Raw genomic sequence first — 21,292 nt, forward strand, 5'->3', positions numbered from 1 at the left:
CCATAAACTACATTTTCCGCAATTCATGCCGATCATTATACCTTCAAAGTGACGCCATTAGATTACAGAAATACAGAATAGTCCTAAATGTCCTGGAAGAGAAAAGTTGATTCAGATGGAAGGCTGTTTCAAAAAAGATGAGAAGGCCAATACGTGTTTGTGCTTCAAGGAGAAAAAGCGGTATGTCTTTTGTGTTATGGGGCAGCGACAGCTGTCAAAGAGTAAAATCATTGTCTGCAGTTTGACACCAAACACGGAGGTAAATATGTCAAAGTTAGCCTTCCAGAAAGAACAACAAATTGCCCAAGTATTAAAAGCCAAAATACGACAGCAGCAAAACGTCTTCACGAAAGCCGCATCCAAAAACACTGCAGCAGCGAAAGCTAGCATTATAAAACAGAAAACTTTTTTTTTACAAATGCATATGTAACATTTTGGATTTTGAATGAGTCACAAAAAGGAGTAGTTACATTTATTTTACATTACATTTATACCGTTGCTGTTACATGTGGCCCTTTGAGGGCAAACATTATTCTGAGGTGGCCCCACCTAGACAAGGTCTGGGTAGGAAGCTGAGGTTTGAAGAGGTCTCGAGCAGACCTGTGCATTTTTAGACCCCCAAAACTATTTTCTTTGAATATTGTATAACTATTTCCAATCGATATTGAATTTAGAAACTCCTTATTTTTTCCTTTTGTTTAATTTTGTATTGATGATTACATACAAAATAATGGTGGTGCATTTATATGGTTATTAATGATTTTAGAGTTGAAATAATATGCCCTACATTTGAAATGCAATTTTCATTTTGCTCAATTTACATGATACCTAGTTGGCCTGCACATAAAAATGAAAATAAAAATGGCCCACCAGCCAAAATAATGGTCTAGAGCATCAGCCATGGTCTAGAGCAACATCTGAGACATTTACGGATGTAGGGGAGGAGGATGCAACTTTACTTTCAGTTTCAATTTCCCATCCATCATCATGGTCAGACAGATAGACATAAAAATATCTTACCTTTTTTCAAGATGGTCTGTTGTTACATTTGGTTGTGATTTTGCCAAAAGTCCACCTCTTCCCGGATCCTAAAGATGATGTTGAGACACCAAAACCATTTTAAAAGGAAAAAACAAAACAAAACAAAAAAAAAAACACACTCACTGCATTTAGCTAAATAAAGACAGGCACCAAACATCTTCTGCAAATCCTGTTGGAACGTTATATCCAGCGAGACGACGATAAAGAAAAACAGAATAATTCCATTCCTGACAGGCTTGTAATGCAGCATAGCACGGTTACTGATATGATCTTGATGAACATGGGTGTCCTGAAGGAGCACGATGTAGTTTTAACGTCTGTCACTGCATAGTGACTGTTAAAAAAAGAAAACAAAACAATAAGTGAGCCTCAGATAAAAGTAACAGCATACAGAATTCTTTAAAAACTGTTGAATTGTTAAGGTAAATGGGTTAAGTGTCACAAGTTTCCCGTTTGAAAAGCAAAAATGTGAATCATTAGGCAAAACTTTAGGAAATCAGTTCCATACATACAATGTGTAAACCTTGCGCGCCCACCTCGGCACGTGTCTCACATCTCGCCAGAGAAAAGGAGTTCGCTTTCTTTTCCTGATCCGGCAAATGAGAAATAGAAAAATTTTGCTCGGGGTGTGAAAAGTGACAGATTTCCAGGTCCGGATTAATGATTGAGTGCTAAATGGAGAATCCAAACACAACTTCAATCTGTTTTCATGAAGTACATGTAAAATAATTAAACATTAAAAGAGTCACATGTTGCCAAAATTGGAGACAAAGTTTATTCCTTTATTTTAAACAAACAAAACCCCTCAAAAAAGCAGACAGTGAAAATAAATTTGCTCTAATCCGTAGCAGTGACACTGAGTAATATCAGCACTGTGCATCAGCTTTCTGAAGCGAGACCATGAGTATGGGGATTTTCTGAGGGTTTTTTTTGGTTTATGTTTTTGCAAGTGAGTCAAGTAGAGATTCATAATAAGAAAAATAAAAATGAAATGGGATTGACTCACAGAAGATAAACCTGTGCCTCGGCAGAAACCGGTGGAAGGTTAAAAATAAATACAGTGTCGCGGGTAAAAATCGGCACGGGTGTCTGTGGGTGACGCTTGTCAGCAGGTTACCAAAGAGCCATGCTGGATGTCACGAGGGGAGATTTGGGTCAGTTGAGTCCGTTCTAGCTCTCATACCACCACCGCTTGGATGGCCTCTTCCACGTTCATCATCTCTCCCTCCATCTGCACCTCCACCTGAGAGTTCACCACCTGCTGCCCGTCGACCTCAGTGGAGGTGACGTGAACTACTTGGAACTGCACACCCGCCTGCTTTAACCTCTCCATGTCCTCCTCGCACATCTCGGCCACGCCTCCGTCCTCCACCACGACCGTCGCCGTCTCCCCCATCTCCATTACTTCTATGGGGTCCACCGTGACGTGCTCCACTTGGACCCCGTCGTCCAGCAGCACCGTCTCGGCCGCCTCTAAGCCCTGCGTGGCGATGGCGAGGGCGGCTGTGGCGGCGGAGTCCGTCACAACCAGCTCCTCCGTGGATTTGCTGTCCTCGATGGAATGAACGTCTTTGAGATGAGCCTTCAGCTCTTTGGGGTCTGTAAACCATAAGTCGCACATGGTGCAGTGATTGGGCTTGACTCCTGTGTGGCTCACTAGATGGTCCTTGAACTGGTCCCAGCTGTTGAATACGCTGCTGCAGACCTGGGAGAGGGGGAAAGGAGATGAGTGGAGGAGTAGCACATGAACAGAATAAGATTTGCATGAAAGACAACCGTGGAAATTGTGGCAAATGACAAATGTGACAAATGTGGAAATTCACAGACCAATACAACTGAATTATCTATTATACCATTTTTTTTAGCTGTTCAAAGTGTTCATAACTTATTTATTCATGCTGTAATTACTAAATGCTCTACTTGTACTGTGTCTGTAGAGGTTCTCTGTCATCCAGGTCACGGTGAATTCTTGTCATCTTCTTGTCTCTGCAACTGGACTGGAATATCTTCACTTGAAGACGTTTCACCCCTCGGCGCCCTCCGAGAGGCTTCTACAGTTTTGAAGCGTGAAATTCTGCAGCGTCTTCAAGTGAAGAAATTCAAGTCCAGTTGCCAAGACAAGAAGATTTGGACAAGAATATATATACGGTGTTTTCATACATGAGTAAATATGACAGATTAGATAAGATATAGATTAGATCGATAGGAAGTAGGTTGGTTGGTTGCTTGATTTTCACAGATAAAACGTGTTGAAAAATTGATTGCCGATCCAACGGCTGCTTCATAAAAATACAGACCCATTACATTTTGACCCCACAAGTGCTTCAGACAACAATCAACAGGAAAGGCCAAACATAGGGGGCCCTAGAATAATTACCAATTGCAAAATGGTGGATCTATGAGGATTTTTAAGTCAGAGGGACTTAGATTTATGAATGGACACAAACGGGTTCCACCGGGTTTGTGTTGTACACACTGTTGATCAACATAAAACTGAAAAATGGCTCAACAAAAATCAGATTTAGACAACACTGTGGCTCCGTCGTCGGAGCGGGCATCCCTCCGAGCGGAAAGTTGGTGGTTAGATTCCGGCTCCTCCTGAAGTGTCGTCGGGCAAAGACACCGAACCCCCGGTTGCTGGGGGTTTGGTTAGCGCCGTGCACGTTAGCTCTGAATGGTTGAATCCCAGTGTTGAAAACACAACGCGATAAAAGTGCGAAATATGTGGGTAACTTCACGATCCGATCCTTTTTGGAGATCTATTAAAATCATTCGGATCATTCGAAACCTTTTTAAGGATGCAGGAACACCACGTTAGCGGTGAAGCCCCCCCGATTCTGGCCGCGTACCTGACATTCATACAGTTTCTTGCGTCCTTTTTTGGCTCCGGCCCCGTTCTGGCAGGCCGCCATGTGGCACTTCAATGTGCTGTTCCTTGCAAAGCGTTCGTGACAGTCGGGACACTCGTAAGGTTTTTCACCTGCAAATACGAAACAGAAACGTGTTTCTTCCCTAGAAAGACGAGGTAAGAAAAAAAAAAAACGTATTTCACCGAACACAAACAAGTTCTCACCAGTGTGCTTTCGTAGGTGCTCTTTGAAGTGGCCAAAGTGGTCGAAGTGCTTCTTACAGTATTCACACACATGCACCTTCTTTTGGGGTTTCTGGTTCCGCGAAAGCTCCTCCGCATCGAAGTGAAAAGAGCTGATGTGCTGCTTCAGGGCTCCTTCCCGTGTGTAAGCTTTCCCGCAGTAGTTGCACATATAAGGCTTTTCTAGCAAACCGAGGTGTGTTTTTAAGTGCTGTTTGAGATGGTAGTACAACTTGAAGCTGCGGTCGCACTTGTTGCAGCGGAACATGTTGTCCACTTTGGAAATCTGGACTTCCACAACCTCAACGTTCTCCAGCACCTTGGAGGCGGTTACCGTCTCCTCTTGGTACACAATCTCCTGCACAAAGACGTAAAGCACAACACAAGAGTCGCATCAGCAACGTCCATTTTCAAATTTGCACAGATCGGTTTTGATGTTTACAATGATCACAAAATCCACCGTAATTTTTCTTATCCTTTGATTGAACTTTTGGTGCTCCACATCTGAAACACGAAAATACATTTTATGTTTAACACCAATTGCCATCTGGCATAACAGTACTATTTACTTTATATTAGATGTATTTAATTACTCACTGTGCAGTTTCTACCACTAGAGAGCTCTCTATGAAAACAAGATTCAGCGAGAGGACGACAACAGTGTGAGACCAGGGAAAGTGTAGTCTTTATTATTAATAGTCAGGCTGAAATCGCAGTCATCCTAAAGGTTATATATTTAATCTCTGTTTAATCCTTCATGTTCATATGATGCTAATTGATTTAATTACAGATTATCTGCTAATCACACACTCTGTCTAGGTTTCTTTTCATGTAGCCGCTGATCCACTGATCTCTCAAAGGAATCCGTGATAAAACAATGTGTTTAAAGACGATAAATGAAAAAGCAAGTTAAACAGACAGAAATGTGATGAGATAATAGAAAACACATCACAGGGGTAATTTTATTAACTCTTCCCCACCAGTTGGGAGGGTTAAACTACAGTTGACGTGCCAGATGCAAACTGTTCTCTACTGAATGGGGGATGATTTTGAATGAACGCGCTCTCAACCTTTGGCTTGTCGTCCAACAACGGTGACTGTCGTCACTTCGGCTTTTTACACCAGAGAAAGGGGATGAAGTAAGAAGGAAACGAAGGCGATGCATCGGCTCTCGGAAACAGGCGTACACAAATAAGAGGGATTGCACAGAATATGACAGAGGACTTTTGAGGGAAAAACTTCATATACCTCTTCTATTTCTGCCTTCTTGATGACCTGTAGCGAAGGTTCTCCTTGCTGATACTTGCTGGTAATGTCTGCAAGCAGAGCCAAAGCAGAATCATCTGACTGGGCATTCTTCTCTGCATCAACAACCTCCTCCAGTCCTGTCTCTTCCACCTCAATTGCCTCAACCTCAATCTCCACCTGGACATTCAGTGTAAACAGACATCGTTACAAATTTCAGCCAACGCATGCACGACACTTCCACCCCAATCTGATTTTCAGTGATATCTTTTGAAACGCACTGACCTGTTCTCCTTCCACTGAGGGTAAAGTTTCAGTAATTACATTCGATGTTTCAGCAATCCTCCTTTTTTTACCTTTGCTCTTCACCGTCAACGACGGATTCTCGTTTATCCTGCAATGACAGTGAGCTTTTAGTGACTTTCAACCAAATCTATTTCCGGCAAATAAACAGGCCATTGCATTAAATTGTAAAGTCGGGGATGATAATCCATTTGTTGGTAATTTCAGCAGTTAATTATATCATAATAACAAAAATACACAGATTTATAAAGGAAAAAAAAAAAATCATGCAAACACAAAGTGACACTGTCATAAAAATAACTCGCTGGTCGAGAAATTAGCATTTCTGTCTTGGCTGAGTTCAGGAGCAAAAAAAAAAAAAAAAAAAAACAAACCTGCTGATAACCAGTTCTTCACAGCAACCCGGCAGGTACCAAGTTTAAATGTACCCAGTCTATCAAGTTTCAACAATATGTGCAGCTGCAGATCATCTGGATCGTTGTGAAAATCAGTTTCAAATAAACCCAGAATCTGACCCGATGGTGTGCACGATGGTGACTGATTTAGTCAATTTCGCCGATAATTACTGGAGGTTCAAAGAGCAAATCGTACTTATTGTTGAGGGCCTTGATTGCTTCCTGCATCTGAAGGTATTCAGCAGCTTTCCATACGTCATAAGCCTCCTCTTCTCCTGCTACAGCGAGAGTAGCCGTGTAAGTGAACTCCATTAGCTGACGGAAAGCCATGTTACTCACACCTGTCAGGAGAACGACAAAGTAGCTTGAGTGGTGAGATCATCCCTTGTCCCAAAAAAAAAAAAAAAAAAAATGATAAAAGCAGGAGAGGTTGGAATTGCTAAAGAAAAATCAGAAAGTCCTCCGAAATTTGACTCGCATAATAAGTCTTTCAAGGAAGGAATCTATTGGTGCGTTCACCCAATGCCCCCCACAGAAAAAGCAGTGAAAAAGACTTGAACAATGACAGCTGAGACCAAGCAATATCTAAAATGGCAATAATCAATATGTGTGAAACAAAGGACAAAGGCAAAAAGGGACTTCCTGGTCCTATTACCAGGTCTAATGATATAAAATAGGACTAATCTGTAAAGGCTTTTAAAGAAAAGTTCTAAACACCCAAGTTCTTCTTATGAGGCATAATTAAAACATGTACCCGAAATATTGTATGTAATTGACTGTTTCAATCTAACAAATATATATTACGGAATGTGAATTGACACAGGTTGATAAACCCAAAGGAAAATTAAACTAACACCACATATGTTAAAGAGGAACATTATTGCAGCTGCAGAGGCCTTACTCCTTCCTTCCCAGAAGCAACAACAAAGGGTACAATTTCAACATTTAACACAACTCTAAAAATTCAAAGAGCAGACACATAATATCCAAACCAAACTTCAATACCTTCAATCTCCACCAACGGCTCCTGGGTGAAATCCTGGAAGAACTTGTGGAAAAACTGACTGCATGCTGCCAGAACTGCCTTATGAGCTCTGAACTGATGTCCTGCAAAAGAAAAACAACAAACCATTGAGAAAGTCCTAAAAAGCCATATCTTTATAAGATAAGGATTAAATCCACTTACCATCCACAATCAATGTAATATCTGTGAATTGGTCCAGTTGCCGCTGCTCATTAAGTTTGTCCATCATGACTTTGTAATGGGCCGGGAATTCACTGCCTCCGTTTGTCTCAGCCGTCATTATTCACCGGACAGTTTTCTAAACGAACGGAAAGATACAAGAAGTTATTTGCATTTCATGACCGAAAAGCAGAACAACTGAGCAGTATCTTCAACCCCCAAAAAGAGACAAAACTTAAGCTATGCATGAACAAAATGGAAATGCATTCAAGATGTTTAAATGCTGATTATGAACTATACCCTCACATTGGTATCTAAAAAGAAAATATTTGAACCCATCACAAAACATAACAATTTTCACTATCTCATTAGCCTTTCCCATTCACTATCTCAGTCATGTTTCGCTCTGTTGTCTCTTATCCTTGTTTGTCCCAGCCCGCTCACATCCTGCCAATTTTTGTTCATTTATGTTATTCATTGCTATTAATTTTTATCACTCTATTTACATTGTTTTTTAGTCCTACTTGTGTATTTTTCCACCCTCACTGTTCCTTAATGCAGCCTATTTTCATCCCTGATATTGTTGTTTGCTGTCTATTTATTTGTGATTTTTTCGTCTTGCTATCTCCTGTCTTCTGCCTTTCTATTTATATTCATATTTATTTCCTCTTTTTTTGTCACAACTGTTACGCTGCTGTGACAAAGGAGTTTACCCTATGGGGGTCAATAAAGTTTATCTTATCTTAAAATGATGTTTATTCACGTGTTACAAGCTGGATTATGTTGTTTATCCATTTGGCAAACTCCTGAAAATGAACCTGAAAATGAACATTTTCCTTTATCAATGTATTACTCCTGAATAAAAACATATTTAAAGCTACAAGGGTTCCTTGAAAGTTGAAATACCAACAAATAATTGAGATTTTAAAACTGTCTTAAGACTGGTTGCAACCCCAGTGGAGGAAGCTGTACTTTGGGGGGAACTCAGTTGGACGTGTATTAGGATCACAGAATCAGCGAAACTTATAAAGCGACGATTGGACGATACAAAATAATGAAGTTATGAAAAATCGAAAATGAAGAAAAGTCCTACATTTTAGCGAACTAGTATACAAACAGGACAGCGTAAACTTGCTTGTCACCCAACTGTTTACTCTGTAGCTCGCTAGCATACAGCATTAGCTCGACGTTAGCTCGTTTCTCAAGTACACACTTTAACCTACATAAGAATGGCAAAAGAAGCCAAGAGCTGGATGAAAATAATACATATATATATTCAAAGCCCTAACTTACCCGTTCTGCATTTGTCTATGAATTCATAATAGAGCAATAGCGTCAAAATGAGCCGACAAACCCCACCGAGGGCAGAAGGTAACGGGCCTCCTAGCATGCTCGCCATTTCGCGTTTGACAATCAACATTACGTCATCAAACCGCGCATTAAAATACACTTTTCCCGGACAGACTGAGCGATTTTAACCACGGCGGGGTAGAAAACGGCAACGTGGAAAGTCGGTTCGCGTACCTTCGGTTTGGTCGCCGAGGTTCAGAAAGTTGTTATGCGATTATATTTTCTTCGGCGCATGTACCGCGGTGCTACACTCGCTGCTCGGAAAAAAAAGGTGGGCGGTCGTTCGGCCTTCGGCCTCGGATTCCCGAAGTGCTTTGCGCGGCAGGGACGCTCCGAACTGTTGCTTGGTGACCGCGACGGCTCCTCTAACACCTTTATTTCTTATTCTTCTTCTACTTCTACCTCTCCTACACCTCCTCCTTCTTCTTCTCCATCTTCTTCTCCCCCTTTTCCTCTCCTTCTGCTTCTTTTTCTTCTCCGCCTTCTTCTCCTCCTCCCCTTTATTCTCCTTCTTCTTCTGCTTCTTTTTCTTCACCTCCTCCTTCTCCTTCTTCTTCTCCTCCTCCTTTTTCTTCTCCTCCTTCTCCTTATGCTTTTTTCTTCACCTCCTCCTCCTTCTCCTCCTCCTTCTTCTGCATCTTTTTCTTCACCTCCTCCTCCTTCTTTTCATCCTCCTTTTTCTTCTCCTCCTCCTTCTCCTTCTACTTCTTCTTCTTCTCCTCCTCCTCCTTCTTCTCCTTCTCCTTCTCCTTCTCCTTCTTCTCCTCCTCCTCCTTCAGTGAATCAACCTTTACACACCATTTGTGCAATAATTCTCCTCATGTTCAATAGATCCATTGATCCATGGATGGATCCATAGATCCATCTACTATTATTTATTATTGTTATGTTTTACTTGAAACTCTGGCACAACAATTTCCTTCGGGATAAATAAAGTTGTTCTTATTCTTATTCTTATTCTTATTCTTATTCTTATTCTTATTCTTATTCTTATTCTTATTCTTATTCTTATTGTAAATAACCACCTGAAATGTGTTATTATTTTAGGTCAATTGTTTGATTGTGTTTTCCAAATTTGATATTTTATTTTGGTAAGAGGATTTTATTTTCTTACTTCCACCGGAAAAATGGTTGTATTGCAAGAGCAGTTACGAGAGAAAGTCACGTCATCCTCTATGTGAAGTTTTATTTTTCTACTTGTGCCCTTAATAGGGCACAAGCTTTTACGGTGGTTGTCATTTTTTACGTTTTGTTTTCAATGGTTGCAAATAAAACTATAAACTACACCAGCAGTCAAGATCTGTGCCGCCACAAAATTACGGGGATCATTACACTTATTCTTATTCTTATTCTTATTCTTATTCTTATTCTTATTCTTATTCTTATTCTTATTCTTATTCTTATTCTTATTCTTATTCTTATTGTCTTCTGTGCAATAAATGTTTTACTGCACTTAGACATGAGTACATGCACTTACACATGAATCTTCTTCTTCTTCTTCTTCTTCTTCTTCTTCTTCTTCTTCTTCTTCTTCTTCTTCTTCTCTTTTGGGGTTTTCCCTTCAGGCATTGCCACAGAGAATCAACCTTCTCCATCTAACCCTCCTCTCTCACTGCGTCCATCAATCTTCTCCTTGGTCTTCATCTAGACCTCCAATTCCAGCATCCGTCTACCAATATATTCACATTCAACCATCTCTGACCTTCTCTCCAAAATATGGAACATGATAGAGTCATTCCAGATCCTCTCCATCCTGGTCTCTCCCAAAGAGAACCTCAGCATCTTCATCCCTGCGACCTCCAGCTCTGTCTTTTGGTCATTGCCACCTTTCCTTTCCTTCTGGCTGATATTCTTCGATCTCTTCGAACCCCTGACACTTTTCTCCACCCGTTCCAACCTGCTTGAACCCGTTTCTTCACCTCTTTTTCCACACTCGACTCCCTCAACAGGCGCGATTCAATATTTAATATTTCATTTTCTATATTCCAATGACTTATTTAAGCAAGAGATTTCACCTGCTTCCTACTCCAAGTGGCGGTTTTGGACAATCAATGCAAAAAAAAAAAACAATTGTTTTTTTTATCCCAGAGCAGTCATTGAACTTGAACCCCTTTTCCACTTTAATTTTTTCCTTTACATATTTATCCGTCTATTCTTTTATTTTATATTTTTTCCTATCTTATATCTTTGACCCAGGGATGCTATAATTGGCATTGATCATTTTAAAATTATTTTTCATTTATTTCTTTTTTTTCTGTATCTTCGGCAAAACGTGTTTATTTTCAAACACTCACATCCCCTCACGTCTCACTTTTTCATATCTCTTTTCACTCATTATATTTCCATTTATGACTGTGCTTTTCTTCCCTTTTTTTTTGCTTTCCATTCTAATTTTGTTGTGTTCTGCAGTGACAATAAAGGCTACTTTAAAACAAAAAATATATATATAATATTTAGGGAGGAACCCAAAGAAAAAATTATACATCTGTAAAACTTCTTTTTTTTTTAATTCCTCTTTTTGAAGTGGTTCGATCGCTTGTGTCCGTTCAGATTTGACGGTTTCATCCCAAATGCCTCGGGGTTCCAGTGAAGCACCGGACACACTAGATGGCAGTGTCATTTCTAGAAATGAAAACACTTGGATTTAGAAAAAAAAAAATACTGGTATTGAATCAAGGTCCCAAAGAGTCACATTTGCCTTTAAATATTTCTTGAACTTTTCTTTTTTGCATCAGCCTCTTTTCCAATGTGATCTTTACTTGAGCATAAAATCATCCTTTTTCTAATTTCTTCCAGGTATGGAGATGCTTTTTGAATATTTAAGATTATTCAAGAATAATCTGTGTAAATGTCTAAAAAAAAATAATTTTAAATTAGGGGCTTTTTGCCCCTAACAAGTTTGGACATTTAATGGTGCCGGTCTTTTCCAGAACACTCAGCAACTTCTCAGATAACAACATCTTATCATGCCGTGTCATCTGATTGTGACACTCTGCATTGCAGCTCTGTGGCAACAGACTTTTAAATAACTCCATGTTTTGTAGAGCGATATTAAGACTCCCGGTCTCGCCGTTCCGGCCGACTGAATTTTGGCACGGCCAGGGTGTTCGCTATGCTCGCTACAACAACAACCGCACTTTAAATCCAAGTTTTGTGCGCTTGTCCCTGAATAAACTTTCATTTGGCTCGCAGCCGAGCAGCCGGGAGGTCAGATGGCACGGCAATCCCCGTGTTTTTCGATGGGATTGCAGTTTATCAAGGTGAGAAAAAGGAACGCGTCAAGGTGCCGAACGCCGTGAAGATCATTGAGGTCAGTGTGTCCTGAAACGAACGCTGTAAATGAGTTACACGACTTCAGACGAGCAAAGTGCTGGTCGCAGTGGACCCAATACTCTGCGTGATCTCCTTACAGCAGGTATGACCAAAGTCCGGCTTGCGGGCCAAATTTACACCGGCCCGTCGCTATGATCATAAAATCAATAATTTGCATCCACCAGCACTGTTGACTTGCATAAAACTAAAAAGCTATTTAATATTTCGCCAGATGATGCTAGCAGACCTGTAGTCTCACACTCACCGGCTGCTGAAATACAGTAATTTGGGTCAAAACTTTAGATTTGTGTTCTGCAAATTATGTTCTGTAAGACATCATTTGCAATGATAAAAATCATGAAATCGTTCATTTGCATTTAATTTAATGGTTCAGAGAACGACATGAATGGTCTTCACGCATTTTCACATCAAATGTTTGGACTCTCCTGCCTTGTAGATACAAAAAACTTTGTCCCTGAGGGGCAATTAGGGGGCAGCGTCAAATATGGGTGAATATAGAAGTTACGTATAATAGATCACTGTACAGATTTAAGTAAGCTGCACTCTGCATTTATATAATAAATACACCATATGGCCAAAAGTATTTGCTCACCTTGCATATGAATTTAAGTGACATCCCAATCCTGATCCATAGGGATCAATATGACGTTGGTTGCGGCTAAAACAGCTTCAGCTCTTCTGGGAAGTCAGTCCACAAGGTTCAGGGGTGTTTATGTGATTTTTGGACCATTCTTCCATTCGTGAGGTCACACACCGATGCTGGACGAGAAGGCCCGGCTCTCTAATTCATCCCAAAGGTGTTCTATGGGGTTGAGGTCGGGACTCTGTGCAGGCCGGTTAAGATCATCCACATGCCATGTCTTTATGGCGCTTGCTTTGTGCACCGGTGCGCAGTCGTGTTTGCAAAGGAAGCGTTCGGCTCCAACGTCCGACGCCTTGCGTTGCACTTGGTAACTTCTACAGCGAATCTGAAGGCCACGTGAAGTTTGGAATGCCTGCAGAAAGTTGGCGACGCCTCGCTGTCGTTCCCAAACACTTCCATGTCCTTATCATACAACTGACGGTTGACTGTGGAACATTTCGGAGCGAAAAAAAATTCCCGACCTAATGTGCTGCACAGGCGGCGTCCTATAACAGTTCCACGCTGGAATTCACTGAGCTCCTGAGAGCGGCACTTTCTTTAACAAATATTTTATACACCTGTGGCCACGGAAGTGATTGGAACACCTGATTCCAATGTTTGGGATGGGTGACCCAATACTTTTGGCCATACATCATGAGGTTGGCACGACGATGAGGGGTTTGCAGGGTCGCTAGGAATTGAGGACAAAGGTTGACCTTATCGTCTGGGTTTCGCAGGCGGAGCAGCGGAATCTGTGACCTGATGGGAGCCGCTCGAAGACCGGGTGCAAGATGTGGGACCGAAGAAATACGCCGCTTGAATGTTCTGTATGGAAACAACATCTTGGTTTCCACCGCAGAGTCTTGCTCCGCTCGTTGGCTCGGGATTAAGAGATCCCGTGCGACGAAAGGAGCGGAGAGGATGTTGTCTTCACACAAACCGCCAGTGCATGTCATTCTCGGTAACAGCGCGCAATTATATTGGCGTTCGGGCCGGCCGCTGTCTGCTCGGCTCCGTTTGTGGCCTCGGCGAAGCATCGTGAATAGAATTGCTCTTTTGTGCGGTAAACTAATGATGTCTTCCAGCTTCGGCGACCCAGCCCGGGTATTTGATCCGCGCTGCCAAGGTTACCGACCGTTTTGACGACGCTCGGCGGTTAATGTCCGAATAACCTTTGGGAAATTGAGTTCCGCCCGTTCTCGCGGTGACCTAAAATGAAATGCGGGGAAGATAACCTGCGGTGGACATAATGCATTCGTAATGGTGCCAATATTGGTGAAGCATATTCAGCAGCGTTGTATTGTTGGGTGTTTGCAGCACCGTGTGTGTGTGTGTGTGTGTGTGTGTTGAATTTGAATGACCTGTACTCTCTTATCTAAACCTCTTTGTGTGTGTGTGGATATCTCTGCGTGACTGGCTGGACTTTGATTCTGTTTTTTTCATAAGCGCTCCTTGACGTCTCACGAGGCCATTTGAACGTCGTTAGCTCCTAAACCGTTCTACTTTATGTAACGCACCCGTTGTTTCCATCTTTATTTTATTTCTCTTGGTCTTAATCGAATCTACTCACATCCAAGTCAACATGCAGACTTGTAGAATCGCCTCAGTGCATGTCACATTTTGCGGCTATTCTGTTTTTGTTCACGATCTTAGAATGTGTGTGTGTGTTGGACGAGTTCACTCGTTCTTCTCAAACCTCACCCAGCGTCGGATTCGTCTCCCGAAACTGAATGTTGCAATACTTATCTGCGCTCATGCACATCAAAATAAAAAGAATCTTTATTATCAATTCGTATGTTTAGTCGAAGCCGCGATGCAAAATAGGTGCAAAACCTTCTTCTGTCATGACCGTGTCTAAAAAAAACAATCTATAAAAACATAAACATTTATCTAGAATGCAAACTCTTGCAAAAAGGCATGCTTCGGCAAGCTGCTCGAACTGAACTTTGCCCCCCTTTCCTGAGTCGGCGGGAGGGGGGGGGCAAAAAAAAACAGCCGAGGTATAAAAGGGGGGGAGCGGTGAAGGAGGACTTGTTTTTGTTCAAGAAGCACCACCAGGACAGAGCTGTGCAGAGGGAACCTTTCAACTCCGGGGTAAGAAGCACAGCAACCTGCAACATTCACTCCGTTCTTTTCAAACAAGAACGGCGATGCTTGTTTTTACCGCCGCGCAGAAACCCTCCATGCTCGGATAAAACGCTGAATGTCTGTTAAATCTATCAAAAAAAAAACGGTGGAAAAAAAGCGGCGCGTGCGGCTCCGCTTCCTTTCCCAAAAAAGCAGGAATACAGACGGGAACCGCTGTTAAAAAAACGCAGTCCATTTCCCTAAAAGTGTAAAAAGACAAATAGCGATTCGAAGAATGTGAAACCGATAACCCCAGTCTGACCTTTTGTACCGTCCGAGGATTAATCTTCCATCTCGCCCCCGCCTCTCCTCCCACATTTCAGCGTATCGGGGCGGCGAGGAGAGACCCCGCGGCCATGGGGCCGTTCCTCGTCCCGCTCCTCGCCCTCTGCCTCCTCCGGGTGGGCGTGGCGGAGAGCGAGGGGGGCAGGTCCCACTGTCAGCTCCCGCCGGCCTGGACCATCGGGCCGCTCGATCCCATGAGGGATGCGGACGGCAAGGTGACGGTGGTGGCCCTCCTGCACGCGGGCCAACTGTTGTCCTCGCAGCTGGCGCACAGGTGCGTCGACCGAAAAAAAAAACCCAGAATATTCCGGTGTTCTTCTGCGACGTTCTGCAAATTTGGTGTTTACTTGTAGAACGGACGCCCTGCGGCTGAAGCTGGAGCAGCAGGGTTTGAGGGATGTGATCTTCATGGCGGTGAACCACCAGGAGGAGCGTGCGCGGCGGCTGCACGCCAACCTGCAGCGGAGGCTGTCCGAGAGCATAACGCTCTACCAGCAGGACGAGCGGCAGCCGGATGTCTGGCGGACGCTGAGCGGGGACGAGTTCGACTTCTTCATCTACGACAGGTTCGCCGGCTCGAGAGCGAACGTTCTCCTCGCTCGTGCGTTGCTAACTTTAAAATGCTCCTCCGCCCGTTTCCCGACAGGTGCGGACGTCTCACGCATCACATTTCCCCTCCGTATTCCATCACCGGGCAAGACGGCGTTGAAGATGCGATCAGAGACACCTACTGCAATCGCGTTTGCGGCGACTGCACACACGAGGTACTGTGGACGCCGCACTAGCGCAGATGTTTGGCTTCAACGTGTTCCTCGGGTAACGTGAACCACTTCTTCAATGTGTCCTGCAGGGTGCCGACGTGCCAGAGGAGTGTAAAGAAAAAGCAGCGCCTGGATCAGAAGTAGAACCTGGTCACGGTCACGGACATCACCACGGCGACCTCTTTCCCCCGAACCCCGGCCGCGACCATCACCACGGACACCACGGTCACGGTCAGCGGGCTTTAGGGCAACTGGGGTTACACTCGGATGTCCGCATTCAGCAGACGCCCCAGGAGGCGCAAGGCGCCCCCGTAATGCAGCGTCCCTGAGTGAAATCCAGGTGAAACCCAAAGTTCAGGTGACAGCGGGCGTCCGGCGGCGACAACGCCGTCGAGCCCAGCTGATGCTGACACTGACGGAGGCTGTTCGGCGAGGCGGGGAGCGATCGGCCCGCGGCTCTGTGACACTGCCAGGAGGCCCTGCCCGCCTCCTGACAGTGACACGGGCTGCCGGCGAGCGACGACGTCAGGGAAACCTGACAGTGACGCTCACCCGCCGTCGACTGACAGCAACCGCAGTCGGACCGCTGAGCCTGACCTCCGGGGGTCGGCAGCTGAGGGTGAGAGCAGCTGTAGGCCGGTTACCGGCCAAGCGTTACCCGAGGAGAGGGCGCGGGAATCGCTGACATCACGAGGAGGCGCTACGCAGGGTTTGAAAACACCCGTTAGCCGTAACGCTAACGCGCCCGGCTTTCCTCGGTCAGCGGTTCCTCTCGTCCTCTCCGAGGAGCGCGCGGCGGTTTCACGTTCTTCCACCGCTTTCTACGTTTCGGATCTCCCCGTCCTTTTATGAAAGCAGGCGCGGAAACTACGCTCTAGTGGTGTCTGCGTGATGTCGGGCCGGGGAGGCGGGAGAGAGCCGTGGAATGACATGATCTCCGCCGAGGAGAAGACGCTAGATTCGTCACGCGCGATTGAAATTTTTTTTAGCATAGCATCTCGCGTAGATTGCTTTTTCGTGTGGCACGAAATTGAGGAGGTTCGGCGCCTCTTCGATAGCATCCGATTTACGATCATATGTTTCTGTTCTTCCACTTTACTCACCGCCAAAGTCGGCAATCGTTTTTTGAAAAGTAGGGCGAAAGGGACGTGCTCTGCGCTTTCTGTAGAAACAAAAATTAAAAAAAAAGGTCTCCATGGTCCCGCGGAGACGGTAAAACTGTGAAATAAAAACAAATGGATTTGCCTCTTTTGTCTGCGTGTAGTTATTGTTTAAACACCACATTCAGATCAGGTGATTCTGACTTTAGCAAAGATCTATTTTGTTAAGTAGCTAAAACCGGACTTTAACCGGGTTGGATTTCTGTTTGGGTTGGATTTTAACAGCAGATGGTGATGGAGATCTACACGCTAAACAAGGTAGCGCAAGTGAACAGGAAATGCTACGTCCTAAACATCTCAATTTGACCTGTATATTACTTTACATTACATTACATTGCATTTGGCAGACGCTTTTATCCAAAGCGACTTACAATAGAGGACATAGGGACTGCAAATAACACTTGCAAATACACGATGCCAGGAAATATACAGAACAGTAAGCTTGGGTTAGTGAGGTTTTTTTTTTTTTTTTTTTTGACAAAGACATACACACACACACACACACACTGCATAGCCTAACTTCAGTATATTCACGATGGACGCTCCGAAAGGGCAGCCAATACATTTGTTTTCAATGCCAACTTTAATATATCGAATTACACGCTATTATACGTCAGTTTAGGACCAGAGGTAGAAAACCGTGGTTGCTGAGATGTATCCGGAGAGCCTTTTCAGCGCCGCGGGCTTATCGACGTCCAAGCCGAGGCGAGATCCTTCAAAATCGTCCGTGCGGGCGAAGCGCGGCCGGTGTCATGTATCTGAATTGTTTGTTCGAAAAGGTCAACAAGCAACCGGAGGTAATAAATGAGGGCCGGTGGAGGACTGCTTGTGTGGGCGTAATTGGGCTGAAGATCCAATACAGGGGAACAGTGACTTATGGGTAATTACCTGCAATGTCCTGAGATGAAGAGCTGCGAGTGGCTGTCTCCCCTGATTCAATCAGCTGCACACAGAGTCGTACGGTACACAGCCTGTGTCTTAATTGTCCAATAAGCTTTTCCCTGGATGTGCAAACCTCTCTGCAGCCCTTCTCTCTCCCCGCTTACTCCAGTGGCGAGAGGGAGAGAATCACATATGTGAACCCATTCACACAAAGTCCCTCTTGTGTTCTACACAAACAAGTCGGCGTTCGAGATTCTACACACACACACACACACACACACTGGACTTTTTTTCTCCGGCGTGCAGAGAACTGTCCGTAACCGTTCGTTGCGGGAGTTCCGAAAAACGGGATTGGCGCTCGGCCGGTTTTGTAATCCGATTACGCCGATTGCTTTTCTGGCCATGAGATTCAATTGCCGAGAAGGAAGAACTGAAATGACGCACGGGAGGGAAGGTGCTGATATACCTTTATTTCGCAGCTCGTCGAAAGCCTTACCGGTGACAAAGACAACATCGAAAAGAGCTCGCCGGTGAGAACAATGGCGGGGGGAACAGAGAGAGAAAAAGCCGTCGACGGCCGACGGGTCCGAGGTCGGGACGGACGGCGAGGCGTTTAAAACTTCAGATTTTTACAGCTAAGGTACATTTTTCGATCAGTCAGATCGGTGAGTTTGACCACGGCCGCTGCAGAATGCTGCACGAAACAGCTCGGCTCGGATAAGGAAACATTTTCCAGCCGCTGAACTCGGACTTGGTGCATTCAAAGTATCCGGCGAGCGGCGTCAGAGAGGATCCCCGGGTGGGGGAGGGGGTTTAACAATGCAATAAAAGCAAACATTTGCACAGAAAACAAAGAGGAGGGCAGCCAAAAAACACATAACTTTAAGAATATTTACAGTGTAACTTATCAATACTTTGATGTGATTTATGACGCGCGTCTTGTAAATCTCTACACTCCATCACAGTCGGCTCTAAAATACATCCCATAAACTGTGCCGACTGAAGCTTATTGATAACGAACGGTTGCTCAAATTCATCGATAACTGTGCTAAATATAAACAGACCCTTTTATATATATATTTGTATATATATATATATATATATATATATATATACACTGCTCAAAAAAATAAAGGGAACACTTGAAAAACACATCCTAGATCTAAATGAATGAAATACTCTTATGAAATACTTTGCTCTTTACACAGTTGAATGTGCTGACAACAAAATCACACCAAAATGATCAATGGAAATCAATTGTATCAACCCATGGAGGTCTGGATTAGGAATCACATGCAAAATTAAAGTGTAAAAACAAACTCCAGGCTGATCCAACTTTGATGTAATGTCCTTAAAACAAGTCCAAATGAATCTGTGTTGCTTCCTGAGTGGACACTATGATTTCACACAAGTGTGATTGACTTGGAGTTACATTGTGTTGTTCAAGTGTTCCCTTTATTCTTTTGAGCAGTATATAATTCATAGCGTTGATTTAGTGTGAGATTAAAAAATAAAATCTGGATACAATTTTAAACATCTGATATAGGTGTACAAAGTGCTTGCTCTAAAGTGTCAGTAACATTTATAAACTTATAAAATAAACCCTTTTGACATGACATTAAGAATGGACCGGTTTGTGCACGCGCAGAAACGGTAAAGCAAACGGTAAAACGTGAACCGACGCCACTCGATGCATTTTTCCCCGTACGGTGGCCTCCATCTTTGCGTCGCATCTCCCGCCGTGCACGAGGCGGCCGTGTTCTCTGGTTTCCTTCACGCACGCAGAGAGGCCTCAGAAAACTGCGTTGAATGTCGAAAAATATCTTAAGAGTTGTTTTTTTTTTTTTCTTCCCGTGCCCGAAACGGCAACGGAGCGAACATAACTCAAACCTCGTAGCTTTTTCGTGTTGTTTGTTTTTTTTTTCTTTTTTTTTTTCACCGTTAAAATTGCTCTCTTCGTTGAATTCCAGGAGAAGCGCACGTACCGAGCAGCAGAATGCTGTGATTACTAATATCCATGACATACAAAAATATATGCAATTTTTTTTTTTTTTTCCGCTACCAGAAAATATATTAAGACATTTCTGTCGGAGACTGACGGAACACTGAGCTCCAGAAAGAGATAGACAGGAGGAGAGAGAAAATGGCACACATTCACATTTTGTAAAATTTCACGGCACTTATGTGTCTCTTTTATATATATATATATACACATATACATACAGTATATATATGTATATAAATATAAACACCCTTTGCATCCTATTTCAGCCTACTTATCTCAAGGACGAACCCAAACCCCTCTGCAGGACAATGTTTGTTTTGTCATAGCGTGATGTGCTTCTTTGGAGGCGACCCCCACGTCGCCATGACGATGACTCACTCGGAACTGTTGAAATGAAAGTTCATTATGCGGCATCACAGGTGCGCATAATGTGCGGCCGCTTACTCTTTAGATAGCTTATCGTATAGAGGATGCCGTCCCCGCAGGCACGTTGTCGATGTCTTCGATCTAATTAACACGGTGGAAAAAAAAAACCCAAGATAATCTATCAGCTCAGATGCGTGATATTAAAAAAAAAAAAAAAAAAGATAAAAAAAGAACCCTCTTCTGCAGAACGGCTCATTTCACAGGTTCATCCACAATCAAAACCGTTGTGTTTTGATTGTGGATCTTTTTTGTTTCTTTGTGATTAGTGTATTTAAGATTTCTCCAACAGCTAAATGAACAAGAAAAAAACACTGACTTGAATTCCAGCCACACAGCGTGAAATTCCCTCGTTTCGGTGTTTACATCTCAACCGTTTCCGGGACCAACAGCGGAGCTGAACTACATGCCTCTTTTCTTTGTTTTCAACGTCAAATCACGCAGAAGGAGGCAGAAATATTAGCGCCGGACCGCTAAAATCATGACCTAGAAGTGACGAAAAGTCCAAAATTTTCCTTTGTTTTAGTGTCAAGGAGGTAAATAGGTCAATTATGAAAATCTTTCTCTGTAATGAACTGTTCCCTTAAAAAATACATGACGAATTAATATTAAAAATGAACATTAAAAAAAGAATGGATGAAATTAAACCCTGAAAATAGTGTTGTGTTAAAAGAGAAAATTTGCCACTCGAATTTATTAGAAAATTGATTGCATGTATAAGAGGGGTAATGTTTACAAGGCTATTCTGGTTATAAATCAATCTTTTTAATTTTGCACAGTTTTTGTTTTTATATTTTTGGTGTTTTTTATAGAAATAAAAAAAGATAAGATCGTTTTAACAATTTCACTGGACATTTTTTCATTGAGACATCATTTTGTTTTCAAATTTTTGACACCAAAAATACATTGCAAAGTTACTTTTTCATTTTTTCTTTGCCCTTTTTGGTTTTTTTTTTTGAAACCCACTGTATAAAAGCCCGAGATGCGTGTGAGAACCGAAAGCAAGGAATCACAAGAAACCACTACATCTAATTTTTTTTTTTTAAATTCCCTATCTTCAATTTCAGAAGGGGTCGTGCCAGAACA

At 43.1% G+C, this 21,292-nt stretch overlaps 2 protein-coding genes across 3 annotated transcripts; one reads left to right on the forward strand and one right to left on the reverse strand.

Annotated features, from left to right (window-relative positions):
• Positions 1-1,802: 1,802 nt before the first annotated feature.
• Positions 1,803-8,952, reverse strand: zbtb35 (zinc finger and BTB domain containing 35). Of its 2 annotated transcripts, none has more exons than XM_086173499.1 (9): positions 8,783-8,952; positions 7,262-7,397; positions 7,081-7,182; positions 6,272-6,416; positions 5,663-5,771; positions 5,381-5,557; positions 4,115-4,490; positions 3,891-4,021; positions 1,803-2,746 (listed from the first exon to the last, which is right to left on the reverse strand). In XM_086173499.1, the coding sequence occupies exons 2-9, from the start codon at positions 7,377-7,379 to the stop codon at positions 2,219-2,221; spliced, it is 1,686 nt and encodes a 561-aa protein (XP_086029625.1). In that variant the 5' UTR covers positions 7,380-7,397; positions 8,783-8,952; the 3' UTR covers positions 1,803-2,218. The 2 variants fall into 2 exon arrangements, with proteins under 2 accessions (XP_086029625.1, XP_086029626.1); XM_086173500.1 differs by lacking the exon at positions 8,783-8,952 and adding an exon at positions 8,552-8,696.
• A 2,732-nt stretch (positions 8,953-11,684) lies between these two features.
• selenop (selenoprotein P) lies at positions 11,685-16,981 on the forward strand. The gene is made up of 6 exons (XM_086174326.1): positions 11,685-11,868; positions 13,301-14,657; positions 15,014-15,249; positions 15,329-15,541; positions 15,622-15,739; positions 15,826-16,981. The coding sequence occupies exons 2-6, from the start codon at positions 14,481-14,483 to the stop codon at positions 16,063-16,065; spliced, it is 984 nt and encodes a 327-aa protein (XP_086030452.1). The 5' UTR covers positions 11,685-11,868; positions 13,301-14,480; the 3' UTR covers positions 16,066-16,981.
• The last annotated feature ends 4,311 nt before the right edge of the window (positions 16,982-21,292 follow it).

This window comes from Fistularia commersonii, chromosome 26 (genome assembly GCF_037954325.1).
Source record: "Fistularia commersonii isolate RoL2024-O1a breed Wild chromosome 26, RoL_Fcom_v1.0, whole genome shotgun sequence".
In the NCBI taxonomy this organism is placed as follows: domain Eukaryota; kingdom Metazoa; phylum Chordata; class Actinopteri; order Syngnathiformes; family Fistulariidae; genus Fistularia; species Fistularia commersonii.

Coding starts and splice junctions, on each gene's coding strand:
- selenop (XM_086174326.1), top strand. CDS start 14,481: ATGCTTCGGCAAGCTGCTCGAACTGAACTTTGCCCCCCTTTCCTGAGT. Junction 14,658..15,013: donor GGGAACCTTTCAACTCCGGG/GTAAGAAGCACA, acceptor CCCACATTTCAG/CGTATCGGGGCGGCGAGGAG. Junction 15,542..15,621: donor GACTTCTTCATCTACGACAG/GTTCGCCGGCTC, acceptor GTTTCCCGACAG/GTGCGGACGTCTCACGCATC.
- zbtb35 (XM_086173499.1), bottom strand. CDS start 7,379: ATGACGGCTGAGACAAACGGAGGCAGTGAATTCCCGGCCCATTACAAA. Junction 6,417..7,080: donor GCCGTTGGTGGAGATTGAAG/GTATTGAAGTTT, acceptor TTCTCCTGACAG/GTGTGAGTAACATGGCTTTC. Junction 4,022..4,114: donor GCACCTACGAAAGCACACTG/GTGAGAACTTGT, acceptor TCGTATTTGCAG/GTGAAAAACCTTACGAGTGT.